The 23,456-nt window shown below is 40.8% G+C and overlaps 1 protein-coding gene across 3 annotated transcripts in view; it reads left to right on the top strand.

Annotated features, from left to right (window-relative positions):
* The window catches only part of RALGAPA1 (Ral GTPase activating protein catalytic subunit alpha 1), a 238,317-nt gene that overhangs the window by 176,193 nt on the left and 38,668 nt on the right, over nt 1-23,456 (top strand). For all 3 annotated transcript variants that reach the window (XM_042445432.1, XM_042445431.1, XM_042445430.1), the window contains 3 exons: nt 8,730-8,801; nt 10,159-10,282; nt 11,135-11,290. In XM_042445432.1, the coding sequence (XP_042301366.1) occupies nt 8,730-8,801; nt 10,159-10,282; nt 11,135-11,290 (352 nt within the window). The remainder of the gene's footprint in view (nt 1-8,729; nt 8,802-10,158; nt 10,283-11,134; nt 11,291-23,456) is intronic.

The raw sequence follows: 23,456 nt of genomic DNA, 5'->3' as shown, positions 1-23,456 counted from the left end.
TAACAGAAGGACCACACAATTTCCCAACAACTGCTACTGCTGATCCTGATAGCAATATACTGTATATCTATTTTGACTAGTGGCTGGGTGGAGATAATCCCTGCAGTGCCCAGAGTATCTCATCATTCTGTCCTTGGCAGCACTGCTGTGAGCAGCATGAGCCCCATTTTTTGAAGTGCAAGAATATGCCTCTCATAACTGCTAACAGTACTCTTCCCTGCCTCCAAACAAGTAATGAGAAGAAGAGTTACTTGTCTGCACCAAGAAAGGAAAGTTGTGTTACACTGGAAATGACATAAGCCACTCTCCATTTATCCCTGAAAGTAACACATTCAGAACACTTTGTTATTTGTAACAAGTTACTTTCAAACCCTATACTGTATTTATCCCTCTGTAGGATTTTGTTTAGGATTTAGAAGGGGGGAAATCTATTTTTTTTATTCTCTGTCCTCTCCCTGAACTCCTCTATGGATGCATCATTATTTCCTAGCTGATCTGATTTCTGCAGTCAGTTGTAACTGTTTATATCTTGCAGGCGTTATTTTTTATAAGAAAAGGTGTGTATAAACCTCTTCTAGAATACTGCATAAGACATTAAAATTATGCAAGTGTTCTTGGTTACTATATAACAGTCAACTGTCTAAAAGTAGACTTACTGGATTTGTAGTTGTTTTAACTGTGAAATGAGTCAAGAAGGCCATTTTTGAGGGAAATCTTTATTTCATTTTATAGTTATGTGAGCATAGTTTCCAAAATGAACACTGGATTTTTTTTCTGTTCACATCCATTTTGCCTGATACTTAATTAAGACAATCTCTTCTTCATGGTCTCTGTGTCTCACATATATGGGTTTTGAGCCTGTGCAGAGCCCATTCAGAAACCTTTAGGCTGGTTTTAGTTAGATGATTTTAAATTCTTTTAAAATGTTTATTGTAATGTTTTCAAAGTGATTTTATCTGTGAGCTACCTTGGGTCCCTTTTTGGGTGAAAGGTTGCATGTAAATGAAATAAATAAATATAAAATAAATACAAGGTATATCCTAGCCTGCCAAGCTACCGTCCCATCAGTTTCTCTCCAGCCACCAGCAGAATGACATTGTTCAGATACTTCTTCCACTTTCATTTTTATGCTTTTCTTTGTCTTCTGCAGTTATGTGACCTCCCCCTTTAAACCTTGTTCCTCATGTAAACAAAAGGTTTCACTCACTGATTGTCATTCTCTCTATTTATTTTGTCTTGGAGAGGGTCATATTGTAGAAAAGTGCAATATTTGTAAAGAGTTTACAACTCAAGTGCTGAAATAGGGCTTCTTGTCTGAATGCCCACTGTTGGGAAAGATGCTTGCGAGTCTCTGAAGAGGGTGCCTGTAATGGGTCTTCGGATACTGCTTCAGCTTTGCTCTCAAAGCTGCAAAAACCCAAGGCACTATTAGTAGTGATGGCTTCCATTCCATCCTCTGTGGCATCTTTGGCATCTACAGTACTCTAATCCAGATCATTCCATCCATTTCAATTACTGTGTCCACCCCTGTTGCTTCTGCTGCCTGTCAGCTAATGTCTTTCAGCAGAAGGGGATGCATTGTTAAAACTGAGCAACAAAGAAGGCAAGTTTACCCATAAGAGACCTTCTGTGCATGGCTCCTCAGTACTGACTTCACAGTCACAGCCAGATAGTTCACCAGAGAAACAGGTTAAACACTGCAGCCAAAGTCAGTTCCATCCATGACTTTGTCACATGTGATGGTTCAGCCTCCCATCCTGCTTCCCACTGTGATTACACCTTTGGAATTCTCAGTACCAGGTGCTCATCCAGTGTCTCTGTCACTTCATTTGGTTGATCTTTTTCAGTTACACCCTGGTGTTAGGACCTCAAAGCCAGATCTGATGCTTATCCCTTTGTCTTAGGACAGAGACTCCCATGGTCATCACTCTCCACTGCTGCCAACAGGTGGAAATTGTCTCCCTTCCGTAGGGAGCTTTCTTATGCTTCCTCCAGGCCATGTTGTTGGACAAAGTGTACCGATACCGAGAAGATTCACCATACAGATACTGAAATGATCATTCATGGAGAAAGGTCCTGAGTTCATATCTTTCATGCTCATTCTCTTACCGTGACTATTGAGAATATTACACGCACTCCCCTTCTTACCAATACCATAGCCTCTTCAGGTCTCTGATCCATCTTGCACCTGAGCAGCATTCACCTCAGTGTTTGTCTGTGGCCTCTCATCTGTACTGATCACCCTGTAATCATTCTCCACTTACTTGAGGCTTCATAATTTTCACAACACCATCACCTTTGGTTCCCACTCCCTCACTCCTCTTCAACTGTATTGCATTCTTTGTCTCCAGTTTCTGCTGCTTCAGACTGTCCTCTGTTTTCATTACTGATGTTGCTGTCTGCTACATCTGCTGTGACTTGGATGTCTATGGTACTTAAAGCTCCAGTGCCAAGTGTTTTAAGTGCTACATAGGTTTAATTTGCCCCTTCCACTCATGTGTTTGCTCCTCCAGTGTCAATAAATTGCCTCTACTATTCCACCAGTATCAACTATGTATGTAGCACTATGTTCTGTTGTTCTTGCTGCCTTGTTTTCTCAACCTGTGTCAGCATTTTCTACAATTTTATCAGGTGATGAATGTGCGTCTGGCTACTTATCACCACCCTCTTCATTTCCATTGACATCCTCACCTGCTGGAAATGTTGAAGACATTACTACTCCTCTTCCACCAGAGGATGCAAAGGTCTTTCCTGATAGTGTTCTCTGAATAGCTGAATCCATTGGCTTATCTGTTACACCACCTCCTGCACCAGCTGAAGATCCTGTTTGCCAGATGGTCGACTCACTGGCATCTATTCCAGCCACTATTCCTATCTTACCTGCTTTAAAAGAGCTCATAATGCAATCCTGGTGAAAAAAACCACATTGCTTCCACCCATGTCTCACAGATAAGAACACTTATATAAGATTCAACAGAAAGGTTTGACCTGTCTATTTACCCATCCAGCATCCAATTCAATAATAGTCAAGGTTTTACAGTACAAGAGTGGTACTGAGCACATTCCACCTCAGCCAACAAGGAAGATAAAAGACAGGATGCCTTCTTTAGGTTTTGTTTTGTTTTTTACTCTTCTTCTGCCTTAGCCAACCATGTCAAGTACATGCAGGCTTGTGTGGCAGCTTCCCAAAGGTTCTTATGGGACAAAATGCTGACTTTTCCTCCCACTTACCTGAAGAATAGTGTGATGCAGCCCCCATTTTCCTACAGAAGGCCCATACTCTTGTCACTCAACAAATTCAATTTGCTTGTCACAGCATTGACTGCACAACTAAGGTTATGTATGGGATGATAGTGGATAATAGCTCATAGATATTACACTTGGCTGCAATGTGCAGGCCTCGTTGATGATACAAGATTGATGTATAAAAGACCTCCCTTTTGATGGTTACAGCCTGTTTACTGTGAAAACAGGTCAGTCTTTACATCACATTACTAAGGGTCAATTAGCAACAAGAAGGATGGGGTTTGGAACACAGCAACAACACAAACTGTTGCATTCTGGGTGGAAGTGTCCTCCCCCCACTTTCAGTCCAAATCCCCGTCAAGTGCTTCTTAAACACCTTCACAATGTTCTTCCTCTTCACAATAGAAATATCCCTATAAACAACAGAAGAACCAACATCCTTCTCTGAAAAGTCATCGAGGCTCTGTTTAAAAACCTCAACAAAAAGAGAGAGAGAGAGAGATTCTACCACACTCCAAGGTAGCATGTTCCACTGATATTCAGTGATGCATCTTTATACTTGTGATCTTGTCTAGTTTCTTCATAGCTTCCCTTCCAGGTTCTAGTCTTCTGATTTATTGGCTGCATTCTAAATAATAACTGATGCAAGATATAGAAAGTATTTAAATATTTCATAGAATCATACAATCAGAAAGTTGGAAGAGACCACAAGTGTCATCCAATCCAGTCCACTACCATGCAGGAATGTTGGGAGTGCTTTGCATGTTGGGAGTGCTTTGACACAGTCAAAGCATTCCCAGTAGATGGCCATTCAGCCTCTTGTTTAAAAACCTCCAAAGAAGGAGAGTCCATCACACTTCCAGGCAGTGTATTCCATTGTCAAACAGCTCTCACTACCAGCAGGTTCTTCCTAATGTTTAGGTGAAATCTCTTTTTTTGTAGATTGAATCCATTCTTCCATGCCCTAGTCCAAGCCTGCACAACATACGGCCCGCCAAAGGATTTTTGGTGACCCACAAGGATATGGAATGACTTCAAGGCTCCTCCACTGCTCAGCCTTCTCCTGAGGAGAGGGCCATGTGGAGGAGGAGGAAGGGCAAATACCCTGCAAGGCTCCTCTGCTGCTCGGCTTTCTCCCGAGGAGAAGTTCGGGCAACGAAGTAGGAGGAGGCCAGGCAAATACTTGCTCTACAAGGTTCCTGTACTGATGAGCTTTCTCATGAGGAGAAGGCTGGGTGGAGAAGGAGGAGGATGGGCAAACACTTGCCCCCTCAGGGCTCCCCCACTTTGGGAGAAGGCCAAGCAGCAGAGGATGAGAAAATGCTTGCCCTCCAAGGCTCTGTTGCCGCCCAGATTTCCCCTAAGGACAGGGCCAGGCAGAGGAAGAACAGGATGGAATTATTAATAAGATTAATTATTAATTTATAATAATTAATATACTCAATTAATAAATATTTAATTAAAACATCTGTGGCTTGAAGAAGTTTAGCCTATTTTAATTTTGGCCCTTTCCTACTGCCAAGATGTTCAGGTCTGTCCTAATCTATGGAGCAGCAGAAAACAAGCTTGCTCCATCTTCAGTATGACATCTTTCAAATATTTAAACATGGTTATCATGTTGCCTCTTAACCTTCTCTTCTCCAGGCTAAGCATACCCAGCTGCCTAAGCTGCTTCTCATAGGCCATGGCTTCCAGACATTTCACTATTTTGATTGCCTTCTCTGGACATTTTACAGTTTGTCAATACAGTCAGCCCTCAGTATCCGTGGACTTGCCATCTGGAGACTTCAGTATCTGCGGACTGCAAGCCCTCATTGTTCCCAATGGTGGTGCATGCATGTGGCCACACCACCATAGGGACAGCCAACATTGTCCCCATTGGCGGTGCATGCACATGGTCACACCCCCATTAGAGTCACGACATTTCACCTGAAGCCCCATTGTCCCTAGTGGCAGCATGGCCGTGTGCACATGCCGCCACTGGGGACAACAGGGGCTGTCCCTAATGGCAGCGAGGCCATGTTCACATGCCACCATTGAAGTCCTGTTGTCCCTAATAGTGCACACGCTACCATTGGGGACAACGGAACTTGAGCATCTGGGATTTTGATATCTGTAGAAGTGCAGTCCAAAACAGATCCCTCGCAGATACCAAGGGGGAGCTGTATCTTTCTTGAATTTTGGTGCCCAGAATTGGATACAGTATTCCAGGTGAGGTCTGATAAAAGCAGAATAAAATGGTAATATCACTTTCTTCAGTCTAGTCACTACACTCCTATTGATGGAGCCTAGGACCATATGCGCTCTTTAGCTGCCACATCACACTGTTGGCTCATGTTTAGATTGTGGTCTACTAAGACTCTTAGATCGCTCTCACATGGGCGTCAAGCCAGGTGTCACCCATCCTGTATCTGTGCAGTTCTTTTTTTCATCCTAAGTATAATACCTTACATTTCTCCCTGTTGATACTTGTTTATTAGTTTTGGCTCACTATCTAATCTGTCAAAGTCATTTTGAATTTTGATCCTGTCATCTGGGGTACTGGCTACCCCTCCTAATTTAGTGTCATCCACAGATTTCATAAGCATGCCTTCTAGTCTTTCACTCATGTCATTGATAAAGATGTTGAATAGCACTGAGCAGGCAGAACCCTGTGACACCCTGCTAGTCACTTCTCTCCAGGAAGAAGAGGAGCGATTGGTGAACACCCTTTGGGTTCAGTCAGTCAACCAACTGCAGATCCACCTAACAGCAGCATTGTCCAGCCCACTTTTTTTCAAGAATTTCATGGGGGAATCTTGTCAAAAGCCTTACTGAAATCAAGATCATCCATAGCATTCCCTTCATCTACAAAGCTTGTAAGTCTGTGGAAAGAAAGAGATCAAATTAGACTGGCATGACTTGTTTTTGAAAACCCATGTTGACTTTTAATGATTATGGCATTCCTTTCGCAGGCCGGTTACAAACCGGCACTTGGGACGTCCGCAGGACGTCCCATTTTAAAAAAGGGGCGTCTCTTCTAGACGCCCCTGGGTCTAATACGGACTCTGTCCGTACAATATGGTGCCGGCCGTTCCACACGGCCGGCGCCATCTTTACGTATCGGATGCTGTGCGTCCGAACGTGTCGCGGCGCCTGTGACGTCGCGAATGCGCCCCTGGCGCCTCACGATGTCACAGAGGCGCCGCAGAAAGAAGCTCCATTTTGGAGCTTCTTTTTTGCTCCGTAAGGGAGCCGCGCGGTGTGGCTGCGACGGCTCCCTTACGGAGAAAACGGCGGCGGCAGTCTATAACCCGCCATAGTGCTTACTCATTGTCCAATGATCTGATGTAGAATCTTTCCTAGTATTGATCTCAGACTGATTAGGTGGTAATTGTTTGGGTCTTCTTTTCCCTTTTTAAAATGGGGGTAGTTTCCCTGTTCAGTCTGCTGGGATGTTTCCTATGCACCAGGAATTCTGAAACATTGTTGCCAGTGGTTCTGACATTACTTCAGCCAGTTCTTTTAATAGCCTTGGTTGAAATTCTGACCCTGAAGGCTTCAGTTCATTTGAGTAGCCAGGTATTCCTGTAGTATCTCTTTACCTATACTACACTACATTTCCCCTACTGCATCATCTTCATTTTCCCCAGGTTGTGCACCATTCTCCATTTCAGAGAAGAACAAAGCAAAGAAGATGTTGAGTAGTTCTGCCATTTCCCTGTCCCCTGTTAGCATTTTGCCATTCTCCATACAATAGCTCTATCATTTCCTTGTTCTTCCTTTTGCTATGGAAATATCCCAAAAAGCCCTTTTATTGTTTTAAACCTCCCTTGCAAGCCTAGGGCCAAATCATTTTCCCCCTGCATATCCTTCTTTATCTGCATCTCTCAAAATGCATCTCTCTGCAGTCGTGGCTCTTCAACTAACCTCGCCCAATTCAGCCACCCTTTTCACCAATTTAGCGGCTAAAAGATATCTCAGTGTCTTAGCTCACATGTATCCACCACTGGCACCCTCCACTCCTATGTGTTTACTGTACTTGATTCTTTCACAAACACTTTCAATCACTTGGGAGCATCAATGATCATTTACTGACTCTCCAAGTTGCCTACTTGCAACAATTACCTCAGCAAGATGCGCAAGTGAGCTCAGTTCTTTTGGATGAGCCAGTTTTGGTTTTCTATAAAGACAAGGTAGTTTGACAACCTCACATATCATTATTCCCAAACATGGTTTCACACTTCCATTTTAATGAGTATATAATTCTTCCCACTTTCTAGTCATATCCTATGTCTGATTTAGAAAGCTCTCTTCATTGCCTTGATGTACACGGAGCCCTTGCATTTTATTGGACTAATATATTTTTGGTCTGCTACAGTGGATCTAACAAAAGATGTCAGATTTCTTTACAAATGTTTTGTAAACTGGTTGTTCAGACTATTAGACTCTCATATGCACTGGCTAAACTATTTGTGCCAGAGGGCTTGAAGGCTCATTCTACCAGTAGGGATGTAGCCAGGATTTTAGGAAGGGGGAGGCAGACTAAGTGCCACCATTATAATGGGGCTTGGGCTCAGCGGCGTAGCAGCACATGCCATTCATTTTTCTAATGGAAGGGGGGGGTTGGCCCCCCCGGCCCCCCCCCCCCCCTTGGCTAACTCCCTGCTACCAGAGCAGTTGTTTCTTGAGCTGCTTTACTATGTGGAGTGTCACTTCCTGACTTAGCGCAGCAGAGCTATATGCTCACAGCCATCCATGTTCATTAGATATTATCGATTGGATTGCAGAGCTTGAGCAGATGCCCCATTTGGATGTGCTGTTCTGTTTTTCAGTGACTTGACCCACCGTCCTACGGTAAACTTCACAGTTACCCATTTGTGTGAGGCACAGAGACTACAAAGAAGAAGAATGGGTTGCTTACCTGTAACTGTTTTTTCCAGTGGTCATTGTGTTATAGTTCCCTTCTCATAATTTTTGAACAGAGCAAGAACAAATAAATAGAAAATATTTATTTTATAGTAACATCATCAGGATTTTCAAATTCTACAGCTAATCCAGGGGAATCTCTGCCTTTTATTTTGCCCTGCTATATTAACCCTCAATTTAGGGTTCTGTTTGATTGTTTGTCTTTCCTGCATTTGCTCCTTTGGCTGGCATGGAAGTACCTTTTTATTACTAAACAGTTATTGCCTGGCCTACTAAAAAGCAGTTTTAAGCACTCCAAAGGGAGTCCTGTTCAGATTAAATGGGAAGATGTGGAATGAAGTGGGGATTATTTTCAAGGTACTAACAAGGATGCAGAAGACCACCTGGGATTTTAAAAAAACCCTGTATGTATGTATTATTTTTAAAAGATCTATTTATCTTTGATATGGAAAAGGCATACAAAAGGAAGAGAACCATAGGAGACTTCATGAATGGAACTCAAAGTGTGTTGTTGTGGTGTCCTATATCTGTTGTTACACAGGGGATAGAAATGTTTATTAAATTTTCTTGTTTAGGAGAAGCTTTCATCTCTTGAAAAAAAATGAAAAGCTACTTCGAGAACTAAGAAATTTGGACTCAAGACAATGGCAAGTTATATCCTATATTCAGTCTTAATCAGTTGTTTGGTGTATTATTGTTTTTTAAAACATTTATATTTTACAGTATAACAAGTAAATGTTGTTTCTCATTACACCTGCTACTTTCTGTTGACATTAGTAGGATTTACCTCTGAGTGATTAGCTGCATTCACATGTCAGTATATGACAACATTCAAGAATTCTGGGTCATTGTCCTGTTGCAAGCAGAAACAGCTAAGTGAGCCACAGATCTTCCATTCTTAGTTTGTTATTATTGTATATGACCTAAATTCTGGCTTGTGGGAGAAAAAGCCAGCTAAAGTTCGCAGTTTCCATGATGAACAAACCATGGATAGAAGGCTTTCTTAGCTGCTTCTACATGAAGCAGGGGCAATTGATCTCAGCTGAGATTCCCCTGGAATTTTGAATTATTGCTTTGTTCAAAATCAAGTCTCTGTTTTTAGGAATGAGAATTTAATTCTTTTTAGTCCTGTAGTTGATTTCAATTCAGTTTTGTTGATTGTAAATACCAATCTAAAAAGAGTAAACAGTTACTTGCTTAACTGTGTAGCAAAGCCATTTTAAAGATTGCTTTGAAAAGAATGAAGTAAATTACAAAGCAATCACTGAGGCTTTCCGAGAAGGAGAAAAAAAACTTCCCAATTTAAAAATCAAAAGACTTCCTTTGGAAGACATTTAGTCAAATAATTTTCTTAATTGTTAATTATCAGTTACCCTTGTTATTAATGAAGGTTTTAATAGATTTCATTAGTTTGGTTGTTTTGTTTTTTGGTACAGTTGTATTTATTTTTTTAGTTATGTTTTATTTTATTTGTTTTTGTGAACTGCTTTGGGATTAAATACACAAATCTTATCAATTGAAACCAGGTAGAATTTGAGTTTTAGCAATATACTTTACCTTTGATTCTAAAAACAGTGGTGGCAGCCAAGATGATTGACACCAACTCCATACCAGCAATATGTCTTTGGTAGCAAGCTGTTTAAATAATTTTGACTATGCTTTGAGATCTAAGATATTTCCCAACAAATTATAGACATCTAGATTGTATATCCCATTTCATACTGACTTTAGATTATTCAAAGGTATAGCCTTGTTAGTCTGAAAAATCAGTTTGCAAAAGGATTGTGTAGCACCTTTGAAACTAACTGAAAGAGAGAAGTTGGAAATATGAGCTTTCTTAGGTTTGAGTTTATTTCCTCAGATGCATGTGGAACTAGACTTAAGTCTACAAAAGCTCATGCCACCAACTTCTTTCTTTCTGTTAGTCTCAAAAGTGCTACAAGATTGCTTTGCATACTGATTTTAGAGTATATTCTTATGCGATCATATTCCTGTGTCTTACAGCCGAGAGACGCACAAAATTGCAGTCTTTTATGTTGCTGAGGGACAAGAGGATAAACACTCCATCCTTACAAATACTGGAGGAAGCCAAGCATATGAGGATTTTGTAGCAGGCCTTGGTTGGGAGGTATCTTTTTTCAGTTTTATTTTTTATTAATTTTACTTTATAGATTGTAATTTTTATTACTAAGGAATTGAGATTGGAAACTGATGAGAAGAAACCCTGATTTCCAACAGGGTAAAACTTTTTGAGATTATTGGAGATCTGATAGAAGAGGACCTTACCACTGCCTGGCTGCAGTAGACATCTTTCTTCTCATCAGCAGGCTAAGTGACATAAAAATAAAAAATATCTAATAGTCATACTGGTGTAAATCAGGGATAAACAACTTCCAAATATCTGGAATTAATATACAGTGAGAATGTGTCTGTTGACTTACCTTGTCAAGCGTCCAGAATTTCGTAATTCATATTGTTTTGGCATGAAAATGAGTGGTCTGGATGGGGAGAGTCATGGAGTACAAAACAGTCTTCAAGTCTACATGCAGTACATATAGCTTCACATTTTGCTAACTCTTGTTGTAAAAAGTCACATAGCAAAAAGTCACATAACAATGTGCTAGTCAGCACAAAGATACCTATTGGACAAAAATTACAAGAATTATTGACGCCTAGCCTAGGAGCAAGGAAGAAGGAGTAAAAGAAGGAACGAGGCAGCACCTTTAAGACTAACTGGTTTATATATTAGAATGATACAGTATTGAGTAGTATTAAGTGCCTCAGGTTATGAAGCACATTTATACAGTTGTGGGAGTGTGATAGAACATAATAAAATCCAGAAAGATGCAAATCATGATCCTTAATCTTTTTATGCTGCAAGAGACTAACATGGCTACTTCTTTGAAGACTACATGAAGAAATGGAATCTTCTGTTCAAGCTGATACATTTTCTAACATTATGATGATTTCTGTGTTTAAGGTGAACCTCACAAACCATTGTGGTTTCATGGGAGGGTTGCAAAAAAACAAAAGCACTGGATTGACCACTCCATATTTTGCTACTTCTACTGTGGAAGTAATGTTTCATGTATCAACTAGAATGCCTTCTGAATCAGATGACTCATTAACAAAAAAGGTAGGTTTTTTTTAAAAAAACAACTTTGTATCTTAAGTGACAGTAAGTTTAATTGCAAAGCACATAATTTCTTTACAAGTTTGCAGTTTTATTGAGGTTTTTGAGCTGATCATACCTTTCACAAATTGAAAAGTTTTAATCACAGCACACATCTTAAGGTTCCTAGATAATAAAGGAGTAAGTTTGGTAGTCTATCAAATGAAGTTCCATAACAGAAAGAATATCGTTTGCAAAGGCCCACTTGTATCTTCTGTGTCTCTCCCTTCAAAAAGATATTGTGCTACACTGAATTTGTCTCTCTGCCCTTCATATGTACATATCCACATACATAAATACATTCTTTCACCGAAGTGCCTTCCTACACAGAAGAATTCTTGATGTAAGTATACTTTCTTCCTGTAAATGTATCACACTTGGCAATGTATATCCGGCAGTTGGCTCCTGGTCTTCTTTGCCATCATAGTGACTCCTGCAAATAGGTTTGACCATCTTCTCTTGACCACTAAACCATTACTAAACTTGACTTGACTACTAAACCATTAGGCCTGTAGTAGTGACGAGCATACATATAAAGAACGGGGTTATAATCAAATATAGGCTTATGCATATGGTTAAGCCCTATTCAGGTATTCACTTGGAGGGATAAATAGATGGGGTAGGATTTGAATATGCATGTGAGCCACATGCTCAAACATCTCTACATACTTGCCAGCCTCACAGTTAATCAAAAAAGAATAGGTTAACAAAGGCAAAGAGAGGTAATAGTGCAGCAGTTTTGCCTTAGGGGGTTAAGAAAAAGCAAACCACAATGATGGCTGACCAGCAGATTGGGAGATGAGATAACACCAAATGTGTAGATCAACAAGAGACAGGTTTTAACAGAAGAAAGATTGGGATAGAAAGAATGTAATATTCAAAGAAAGAGGAAACTAGATACAGATGAACACCTTAAGAACAAAGTAATAGAAGACAAACCAAAAAAGTATTTCAAAAAATCCAAGCATACAGAGAATTCACAAATGACCATTGATTTAGATAGAAGGACTGTGGTATAATGATATAGTAGAGAAGGATAACTTAATTGAAGAATATCATTTCTTGGAGAAGGAGAGCATAAAAGAAGTGTTCTCCAATAAATTTTTCCAAAGTGAAACATTTAAGAGTCTTTTGAAAAGAATATAGTCAGCCCTCGGTATCCTCATGGGATCCATTCTGTATACCAAAACCCCTGGATGCTGGCAAAAGGGTCAGACAAAGCTAAATTATGTCGCCCTTTTCTTCAACATGTATGCAGAAAATATCATATGAAGAGCAGGATTATACTCAGAAGAAGAAGGAGTGAAGATAAGAGCAAAAAACATTGCAGACTTTAAACAATTACTTAGGAAGCTCAAAGAAAAAAAATGCAAAGGCAGAATTACTCCTGCACATAAATAAAACAAAAGTAACAACCACAGATGATCTACGTAAATTCAATCAAGACAGTGAGGAAACTGAAATAGTTAAAGATTTCCTGTACATGGGATCAAACACTGATCAAAATGAAGACTGCGATCAAGAAGACTAGGAATGGGAAGGGCAGCCTTAAATGAACTAGACAAGATTCTAAAGTATAAAGATATACATCTGAACATGAAAGTTAGAATTGTCCAAGGCACTGTATTACCTCTCACCATGTATGGCTGTGAGAGCTGGACTGAAGAAAGTGTGTAAGAATTAAAAATCAACTCATATGAGATGTGGTGCTGAAGAAGAGTGCTAAGGATACCATGGACAGTCAAAGAGACAAACAAATGAGTCTTTTAGCTGTCCTTGGAAGCCAAGATGATCAAATTGATGCAGTCATACTTTGGCTACATTATGAGTAGGCATGAATCATTAGAATAGACAATAATGCTAGGAAAGGCAGAAGGTAGTAGAAAGAGTGGAAAACTGCACACCAGATAGATGGACTCAATCAAGGAGCTCACAGGCCTGAGTTCACAAGATCCCAACAGAGCAGTGGAGGACAAGGAGGTCTTGGAGATGTTTCATCCACAGGGTTGCTGTGAGTCTACCAAATTTACCTCCAAGGGAAGGGGTAAGTGAAGTTGGCCCTGGGTATCTGCAGGGGATCTGTACCAGACCCCTCCCCACGGATGCCAAAATCTGTGGATGCTCAAGTCCCGTTGTTCCTAATGGCAGTGTGGCCAGATGGCTGCGCTGCCATTAGGGACAATAGGACTGAAGTCCTCCTTCCCCCTTCATTCCTTCTTTCATCTCCCTCCCCCCTTGAGGCTTCTGCCCCAGGCTTGGCTTTGGGGACAGTTCAGAGGCAGAGGCTGGAGAACTTTCAGCCAGAGGGAGCCAGGACCAGGGCTTGGGTCTCAGAGCTGCCCGCCCCCTCTCCCCAGACCCAATACTCAGAATGGAACCTCCAGGCTCTGAAACCCAAGCCCTGGCAACAGGGGCTCCAAATCAGCCCCAAAGCCAAGTCTGAGGCAGAAGCCTCAGAGAGGGAGGGAGTGGGGAGAGCGAGGGAGGGTGGGAGGATTTCAGTCAATTTGTCCCCAGTGGTGGCGCAGCTGCATGCATGCACCACCATTAGAAACAACGCAGGCTTAACGTCCATGAATGCTCAAATCCACGGATGGCAACTGCAGATACTGAGGTCCCACTGTACTTACCTTCCTTATGTTGACATCCAAGCCATAAATTACAATACAGGTGTCATACATTGGATGTGAAGAGAGTACGAACAGTGTATTTGAAAAGGACATTGCAGATTGTACTGAGGCTTTATTTGTCTTTTTCCATCTCCAGACATTAGGATAGAAAGCTTCAAAATGAGTAATTGCAAGATGGATAAAGCATGCATTTACCTTTGTTATGATTATGCTAAGAAACCAAAATGTATAGCTTACATTCCACCAGATCAGTGGCAGCAAGCACAGCACATGCAGTTTCAGCATCTCTGCAAGTTACGTATAATGCAGCAGGTTGGAAGAAACCAACCACATTTATAAAACATTACAAATTCAATAAATACAGATCTGCGTAGGCAGCCTTTGGTCAAATTGTTCTGCAGGCAGTAGTGAAGTAGAGTGTTACTTGTCTTCACCCCAAACAGTATGGGCTTACATAAGTCCCATTAGCGGGTGGATTGCTGTTCCGTGTCATCCTGAGAATGACAGGTTGAAACTTACTGTGAATGTTCATTCTGGAATGGCAGGAGGAGCAATCCATGTCCTCAGTACTAACAGAAAATAATTTTGACTCCTGCCTCATCAATTGGCATGCAGAGATTAACCCATAAGTGGGTGGATTGCTCCTACTGCCATCCCAGAATTATCATTCACAGTTAATTCCAACCTCTCATTGTAACCAGCCATTTTTAACCCTCAACGCATTTAGGCAGATTCCTCAATAAGACTTTATTCTGAATTCCTTATCCATAAGAGGAATTACAATCTCTACCTCTGTTACCAGCGTGATTGTCAGTGTAGGACAGTCCGATTTTGAAGCTGTCAATGTAATATGTGTAAAGTCCCAGAGACCTAAAAGAATCACAAAACTGTTTTCAAGCTATCCCCCTTTTGGAGACTGACTTCCCATAGTAGCCAGAGGATATTTTCCAACATTGATAGTTTTTTTTCTTTTTAAAATGTAATCAAGTCTACATTTATTTTATTAATTAGATATATTATTATTGTATATATAAATTTTGTTCTTTTAAAAAATTATTTTTTAAGACCTAAAACATTTGCCCTATTATGAATGAACAATTGGCTATCATTAGACTTTGTCCCTCTCTTATTCAGTACATGTATCTTGAGATGTACTAATCCATTCAACAGACACATTAATGAGTACTGGTTGAAGTGTAATATTGAAGGAAGTGAGACTGGTTGACCTCAGCATGAAGTTTAATGCTTGTAACTGAATTAGATTGCTGACAGTTAGTACAGAGAAATAGCTATCCCTCTGGCAAACTTCAATTATTAATTACTTTTGTTCTGTGCTCAACTTGTGTGTTATTGTTTAACAGACTTTATGTTCTAAATATTTTTGCTGTTATTTTAAAAACTTGAATGAAACTGCTAAATGTCCTTTTTTCAAGATGACAGCCTAGATAACATTTCATCAAGAGCTATCAGCAGTTCTAATTAGAATAATAGAATCATAGAGTTGGAAGAGGCCACAAGGGCCATCCAGTCCAACCCCCTGCCATGCAGGAAATCTCAATCAAAGCATCCCCAACAGATGGCCATCCAGCCTCTGTTTAAAGACCTCCAGGGAAGGAGACTCCACTACACTCTGAGGGAGTGTGTTCCACTGTCGAACAGCCCTTACTGTCAGGAAGTTCCTCCTAATGTTGAGGTGAAATCTCTTTTCCTGTAGCTTGCATCCATTGTTCTGGGTCCTGTTCTCTGGAGCAGCAGAAAACAAGTTTGTTCCCTCCTCAGTATGACCTCCCTTCAAATATTTAAACAGGGCCATCATAAATGGGACACAGGGTGAAGTTGCCTTGTTTTAACATATCAAATTTAAAATGATCTCAAGTTTGTATAGATTAATGATTCTGACATACATATTGAGACAGCGAAGACTCTGGTTAATAAGTCAAAACTTAAAAAGTCTTTGTTAAAACTCCTGAAACTTACTTCAGGCTTAAACTTTAGGCAGAGCTCTGAGATGAGCTGTGAAACTTGAGTCAGGAGTTGTATTAGATAAAATAGCCAAGGGGCAAAATCAGTAGGCAAAAACAAAGATCACACCAGAAGTTGGTACTAAATCATAACCAAAAGGATAAACAAATGCACCAAAGTTCAAGAAGAGCATGTTAAGACCTTGCTAGTCAGAAAAGGAAAGTTGTAAGTGGGAAAGGAAATTGCCATATGTTCCTACTTTCCTTTGCAGAAGGGGTGGAGAAGCATATCCTTGGGCTACATGCACCCTTGGAACCCACTTTGCAGCCCCTGAAAAGCCTGGACCAATTACCTCAAAGCCCTCCCTTTAAAAAACAAACAGCATGATTGGGCAAAAATCACCCAGAATCACATGCAAACCCCTGCCTAATGCATGCAAAAACCCCTTTCTAAATGCCTAAGGACCATCTACCAACCCTTTTGAACACTTTCTTTTTCTTCCATTTCTTCAAAATGATGACTGGAATATAGCAATAATAAGTACATTTCTATATCAGTGCACTTAAGCACTCCCAAGCGGTTTACATTGTGTAATCTAATTGCCCCAACAAACTGCGTATTTATTTTAGCAACCTCAAAAGGATGCCTGGCTGAATCAACCCTGAGCCCTTAGCTAGTATTGAACTCACAACTTTGTAGTTTGTGATAGAGTGACTGCAGTACAGGGATTTAACCACTGCGCCACCAGGGCTCATAAGACATCACTTCTGGTTGTCAGTTTGAAGGAGAAACGAGGGTTCTTCATGGTCTCTGTGACACACAAATGGAGTGTGCCTGTGCAGTGTATCTTTCAGAAACTTGTAGAGCATTACATAAACATTTTGGCAGTAGCCCCACCCACCTCCAGCAGCCCCATGTCGAGTCCTTGCTGCTGAAACTGTCAATTTCTTTTTGTGAGAAATTGTGAGAACAAGGCTCACTTCTGCAGCTGCTTTCATAGGAAGTAGCAATAGCAAGTAGCAATAGCAAGTACATTTCTATACTGCTTTTCAGTGAACTCAACACTCTCTAAGCAGTTTACAATGTGTAAGCTAATGTGTAAGAAAGCATGTTCATTTATCTATCTTCAGTCTTGTCATGGCCTTCTTTGAGTTTGATCAGGCTCTTTGGATACAAGTTACTTAGCATTGGTGGCCACCGCCATACTTGCCCTCTGAGCTTCTTTTTTTGCTGGTGTCCTTCAAAAAGTGTGTCTCCTGGGTCAGGATGGACACCTGAAGTGTCTTGGTCAAAACAAGGAGTTGCATTTGAAGGCTCTCCTGTACAGACAGGCCCTCAGGCTTCAAATTCTGTCTTCCCAGCCAGCTGTTGGTATGGAACCTGCAGCAAGAGCTTGAAGCCTACTTCAGTTCCAGATGCCAGCGCTTGCACTCACTGTGAAACCAAATGTTCGTTGGTGGAATCTATCCCAATCCTGTCAAAGACAGCACAAGCTACTTCCAACAGTTGAGTGATTTGTACATGTCCTCATATGCCAGGTAAATCCCTAGAGGTCAAAAAACAGTTGGTGACTTCATATCGAAAACATAAGGGGAGAAAGGGCTCAAATGAGAAGGATGGTAGCCAACCCTCCGTCTCAAAGGAAAAGATGAGTCCTGATTGTTCCACCAGTGCTGCTGTTGAGGGCTCTGGAGCTGTTCCCTGAGAGCAGCTATCTACCCCTGAAGCAGAGAATTCACAACATTCTCCGGCTGGAGTAAAAGCAGATAAACCTCCTGAGGGAAATGTTTCTAAAGGTGAGATGCTAGAGTCTTCTGCAGCCCTGGGGGTCACAGTTTTGCCCTCTCTGGTCCAGCCAGACTTCAGGTGTGACTGCTTCAAGGCCATTGCCTGCCATACCCTCTTCCTGTGTCAACACTGAAGATCAACTTTGACTGACTCGTCTTACAATAACTCTATAACTTACAGTAGTTGTTACTGGCAGGACTATGCTCACCACTGTGAGAACAAGGCTCACTTGCAATACCATCTGGCCCATGAGCACCCTCAAGAATGTTCTTCTGCACTTACCTCTACCCAACAGTGTGTTCAGCACACAGGACATGCCTTACAGAAGATAGTGTAACTGCTTCTGTACCATTAATGTCTTGTATGGGTAGGGGTATTATGTTCATATTCCATGTTTTGATGTCTTGCCTTTTATTTAATATTCAGTAAATTTTGACTTGTTTGCAGTGATGCTCCCACTCCCTACTTGTGTATCTTGCTAATCTCCCATTTCTGTGAGTCACAGAAACCATGCAGAAGTACAGGTTAGCATACCTGTACTTTAGTTCTTTAAGTGACCATCTATGAACTCATACAATCTGCCTCCCCACCTTGTGCCCTGCATATCCTATGGATTGCTGCATCAGCCTCCTTGGAGCTGGCAGCATTAAATCAAAATAACAGTAAGACACTTTAAAACACCACATTAATTAAAAAAAAACAACCAAAAAATGTCCAGAACCTTCACTTAGACTCAGTTAGAGCCAATACAGACTGGCACCTTTGTGCCGGCCTGTGAGTGGAGTTAGGGCACAATGCCCTCACACTGTGTGCCCTAACTCCACTCCCAGGGTGTCATTTTGGCACACGCTGGTCCACACGACGCATGCCATGACGACGCCCCTCCGGTTCTGCATCCACATGATACAGCACCAAAGGGGTGTCATAAAGCCGCACCACCACAACTATGGCGCCCCTTGACTCCTTTTTGCGCTCTCCAGGGGTCAGACTGGGGTCACAGACCAGTACAGGGGTGGCTGCATGCCACCTGTCTGTACAGCCCCCAGGTTGCTGAAGGCCTGCTTAAATAAAAAGGTCTTTGCTGGTGGGAGGATTTTAAATCTTTAAAACCTTGATAAAAGCAAAACTTTCAGCTATGTTATTGTAAAAACTACTTTGGAATAGGGACCATGGTCCAAGACAGTAAATTCTAAGTACTGTATATACTCATGTACAGTGCGTTCACGTTATACCACCATCTTGAGGGGAGAGAAGCAAGCAAGAAACAACAGGCCTCTGCCTGCCAAGAAGAAGAGCCCTCCTCCCGACCACCATCTTGAGGGGAGAGAAGCAAAGTCATGATGTGTTATGTATTGTTAATCTGATATTGGAAACCGCTTTGATCGTCCATGGAAAAGCAGTATACAAATAAAGCTTATTATTATTATTATTATTATTATTATTATACACAGCTTTCAGCATATGCTGAAAGCCACGCAGGGAGAAGGGGCGGCGCGTTCCATAGGGAAGAATGAAGGTGCGCGCATGTGCCGCCGCGCAGCCACATGCATGAGCCCCATTCATTTAAATGGGGCTTGAGCATAGGTGGAACTCGCTTTAAGCGGGGAGTCTGGAACGGCTCCCCTGCATAAAGAAAGGGTGTACTGTATAAGTATAGAAATTTTATTCAAAATATTGACCCAAAAAATCTGACAGGACTTATCCATGAGTCAATGTAAGTACTGTACCTTAACTCTCATAAAAATAGAAAACATCCCCTGGTGAAAGGCAAGAGAGTAATCTATCCTGAAAGCACTGACCTTCCTCTGTTCTCTCATCCAGCCATCCATCCTTCACTGTGAACACAAATAATTATGGCCTTCTGTAATTTGTAAGTTCTTTGGCATTGTTTTCTTTTGCTTCATCCTTTAGATCCTTTGTAACATGACCTTGGGTTTTATCCTCAACTTCCCTAGGGGTTATATCAAAATCCCTAATTATGGCCCAAAAACCTGCTCTCGACTTATACATGAAGTCAACTTATAGTCAAGTATATGCATGGCAGGGGGTTGGACTGGATGGCCCTTGTGGTCTCTTCCAACTGTACAATTCTATGATTCTAAGTATATACGGTATGTTGAAGGACATTCTTTTTTTTTCTTTTGAAAGGTAGAATCCCATTTTATATTAAAAGGTATTTTGGAAATCATCCTCAGTTTCGAAAGTAATTTGCTATGAAGCATGGGCAGTTGTATAAGCAACACAAGCATGATCCCTTTTGTTTATGCATGATTTGTTTTTTGGTCCTTTGGGTCTCTGCCATGTATATTGTTTTTTCTTATTATTTTATCTTCCCCTCTTCTGAAGGTTTCTCTTCAGTATGATTCTTTTGCTCAGCAGGGTACACTGTTTTAGCCAGCTTTGTTTTTTCAGTACCCATTTCATCATCCAGACTCCTTTTCCTCCTTGTTACCAAATCACTGTACTTTTAAAGCTATTTCCTCCTGATTTTTAAAGTAGTTTGGCCATTTTACAGAGGATAGTGTTGCTATAGTGGGAAGTGGTTGACAAAAGAAAAGCGTTCTGCTAGATCATGGCCTTCAGAAAGTTTTAATGCCTTTTCTCATTGTTTCTTTAGATCAGTAGGTTCTACACATTACTGATAATTCTGGCAAGAGTTCAAGGGTTAATGCAATAGATGAATAAAGGGAACTTTCTGTAAATTGAGTCCTGCATTATTTCACTTGTCTTTTCTTTCCAAAACTAACTTATTTAGGGTTTTTTTTAAGTAAATACTTGAATTCTTCCTGCCAGTGTGCTTTGCTTTTACTATTGTTTATTACTTCAATTATACTTGGTATCACTTAGAACAATCTGCCATTTGGAAATCTCAGTGTAGCCTGCAGCTTAGTATTAACTCTGGCTGGTATTGTAACATGTACAGCATATGACATTAATGTATCAAAATTAGATTTGATCATCCCTTCTGGTTATATTTATTTCACATTTCTTTTGTATTCAGTTAACCTAAACTTATTAGGAAAGCTGACACATGGTGATGGCTATAAAATAAGAATGTTTCAAAGTATTTTGATTTTTTAAAAATGAAATTTCAGTTATCTCTGCTTTTTCAGTTTGTTGTGTTTTGTAGTGATAGGGTGGAAGTTGTAATCCTGTGCTAAAAATAGTTTAACTAATCTTTATGCTGGTTTGCAATAGTTCCACCTACCCATATTCACGAAGAATAAATTTTTATCATATTAGCAGTTCATTCTTTACAGGGAACTATGGCAGACCATATCTCTCTTTATGAACCAGTATGGGCTCTGGGATCCTTAGGAGAGGCCCTTCTCTCCATCTCATCCCCATCACAAGCACTGTTGGTGGGGATGTGAGAGAGGGCCTTTTCCTTGGCTGCCCTTAAACTCTGGAACTCCCTTCCCAAGGAGGCCAAAATGGCTCCTTCTCTTTTGTCCTTCCTCCGGCAGGCTAAGACCTTTCTGTTCAGACAGGCATTTAAAACAGAAGGTTTTTAAAGAATGGGTTGGTTGTTGTATTCTTTTAAATATATTTTAAACATTTTTATCTTTTTAACTATATTTTATTCTTTTATATGTAATCTGTTTTAATATTGTAATAATTTAATTCTGTTTTAATGTAACACTTTTCTGTTTTTAATTGTACTGTTTTTAATCTTATAAGCCGCTCTATGTCCCAGTTTTGGGGAAAGGGTGTGATAAAGGAAATGCAGTATTAGTCACATTCTGGGTAGTGTTTTTTTTAACCTAGGTCTATAATTGGAGTCACTGGGTAGTCTCAGTTAAAATCATATAGTGTCTAGATCCAAACCACTAGCTTGATAGGTGATCATACCCAAAGTATTCTCACTATTGAATATCTTGTAAAAGGAATATATGTCCTTCATGCTTTGTTGTCTTGCTCATGTTATTGTACCAATGCACCAATGTTAAGAGAGGTAATAACTTCATATACAATACCTTTATCTTCTAATTACCAATTAATTTCTTCCTCAGTATGACTAGGAGTCCAGGACTCATAGCAGCTTATAACAGTTAAACATAGCTAAAGATATACCAAGGCAAAAGTTAAAAACATCATTAAATTACAGTGGACCCTTGTTATACGCTGGGGTTTGGTTCCAAGACCCCCGTGTATAACAAAATTCGTGTATGCTCAATTCCCATTAAATGTAATGACATAGCAAAATGGTGTCCCTTATAAAAAATGGAAAATCAAGGTTTGATATTTGAAATTTATAGGTTTTTTTTAACATTTTCAAACTGTGGATGTCTGAATCTGTGTATAAAAAAATCTGTGTATAAGAAGGGCTGACTGTATCCATAAAATTAAAACCAGTTTTTTTAAAAAAAAACTATTTAAAAACAGGACAAAAGCAAAACATAGGCACAGCATCATTCTGCATGACCCCCCCCCCCAAGGCCTTCTGAAACTTGATTAAAAAGTCTTAACCTGCCTGTAGAAAGATAACAAGGAGGGGGTCAGTCTGATCTCCCTCAGGAGGATTTCCAGATCCTGGGAGCAACCACCAAGAAGCTCCTGTCCTGTGTTCCCACCATAGGAAGAAGGAATTTTACAGAGGATCTCAAAACACTAACAGGATCATATGGGATGATCACATTAGTGGTTGCATCTTTTCAAGGCTTGTGCAAGGAGGCATCCAGAATCATATTGATCAAGTAGATCTCTGTTCCAGCTGGCACCAAAGGCTGGCTGATATGCAGTTCAGTACACACACTCACATGTGCTGAAAAGGGACAGAGCAACAGAGAGAGATGGGTTAGAGAGAAACAAGTTGAGATGCTAGAAAGAAAGGTTCAGTAAGTTGGAACATGCTTGTAGTGTGACTGCCTTTCAACATAGTGGTTCTCAGACTTTGATATTCCAGAGATTTTAGACTTTGAGCTGGTACAGACTGGCATGAAAAGCCAGCTTCCAGCTGGCTTGGCAGCATGACGTACGCACAGCACATACCTCCAAGATGCCTGGAAGCCAGCTTCACGCCGCCCGGCTGCCCATATGGCAGCCAGCTTCAGGGCACTCAAGTGGCATGCCGTTTACACACTGCATGCCACAGAAGTACTGTAAAGCCACGGTGGGGCAGGAAAAAACAGCTTTTGCTGGCTCAAAAAGGACCAGCAGTTTGCTGCCTCTTTTAGGGCCAGCAAAATGCCAAATTGGGGCTGAGGCGTGCGGTTGCCGTGACCCCAACCTGACTCTCTCAGAGGTGGCTTCAAGCTGCCCCTTTCAGGCAGTCTGTTTCGCCCCTTTGACTCCCAGAATCCCCAGCCAGCTGAGCAAATAGCCAGGGATTCTTCTGTTTCAACAGATGCCGCCTTTTTCTTCCCTGACCTGTGTTCAGTGGAGCTTTTTGTTCTACCAGGTTACAATGGATCCCCTCCTGTTACAGGCCATTTTAGTTAGCAACTCCTGAATCTATGCCTATATCATTAAAAGGTTTATATATCCTTAAATGAGGATATATAACTTGCTAAAATCTGTAGATGGTGGAATATAAAGTCTAAGATTCTAAGATTCATATCACTGTGTGCACATTTTCTATCTTGAAATAAAAGAAAGGAAAAAGCTTGTTTAGGTTTGAAATCTGGGAAGACTGCCAGATTAGAATATGTAAACAAAAACCACAAAGGATTACCTCAGGTCACCTTGTGAGCTGGTACATTAGAAGATACCTGACAACAGATAATAGGGTATAGTTTGGAAATGGAATG

This window comes from Sceloporus undulatus, chromosome 1 (assembly GCF_019175285.1).
Source record: "Sceloporus undulatus isolate JIND9_A2432 ecotype Alabama chromosome 1, SceUnd_v1.1, whole genome shotgun sequence".
NCBI classification, from domain to species: domain Eukaryota; kingdom Metazoa; phylum Chordata; class Lepidosauria; order Squamata; family Phrynosomatidae; genus Sceloporus; species Sceloporus undulatus.
Note: the sequence above shows the minus strand (reverse complement) of the source record. Positions and strands in the feature narration are given on the sequence as shown.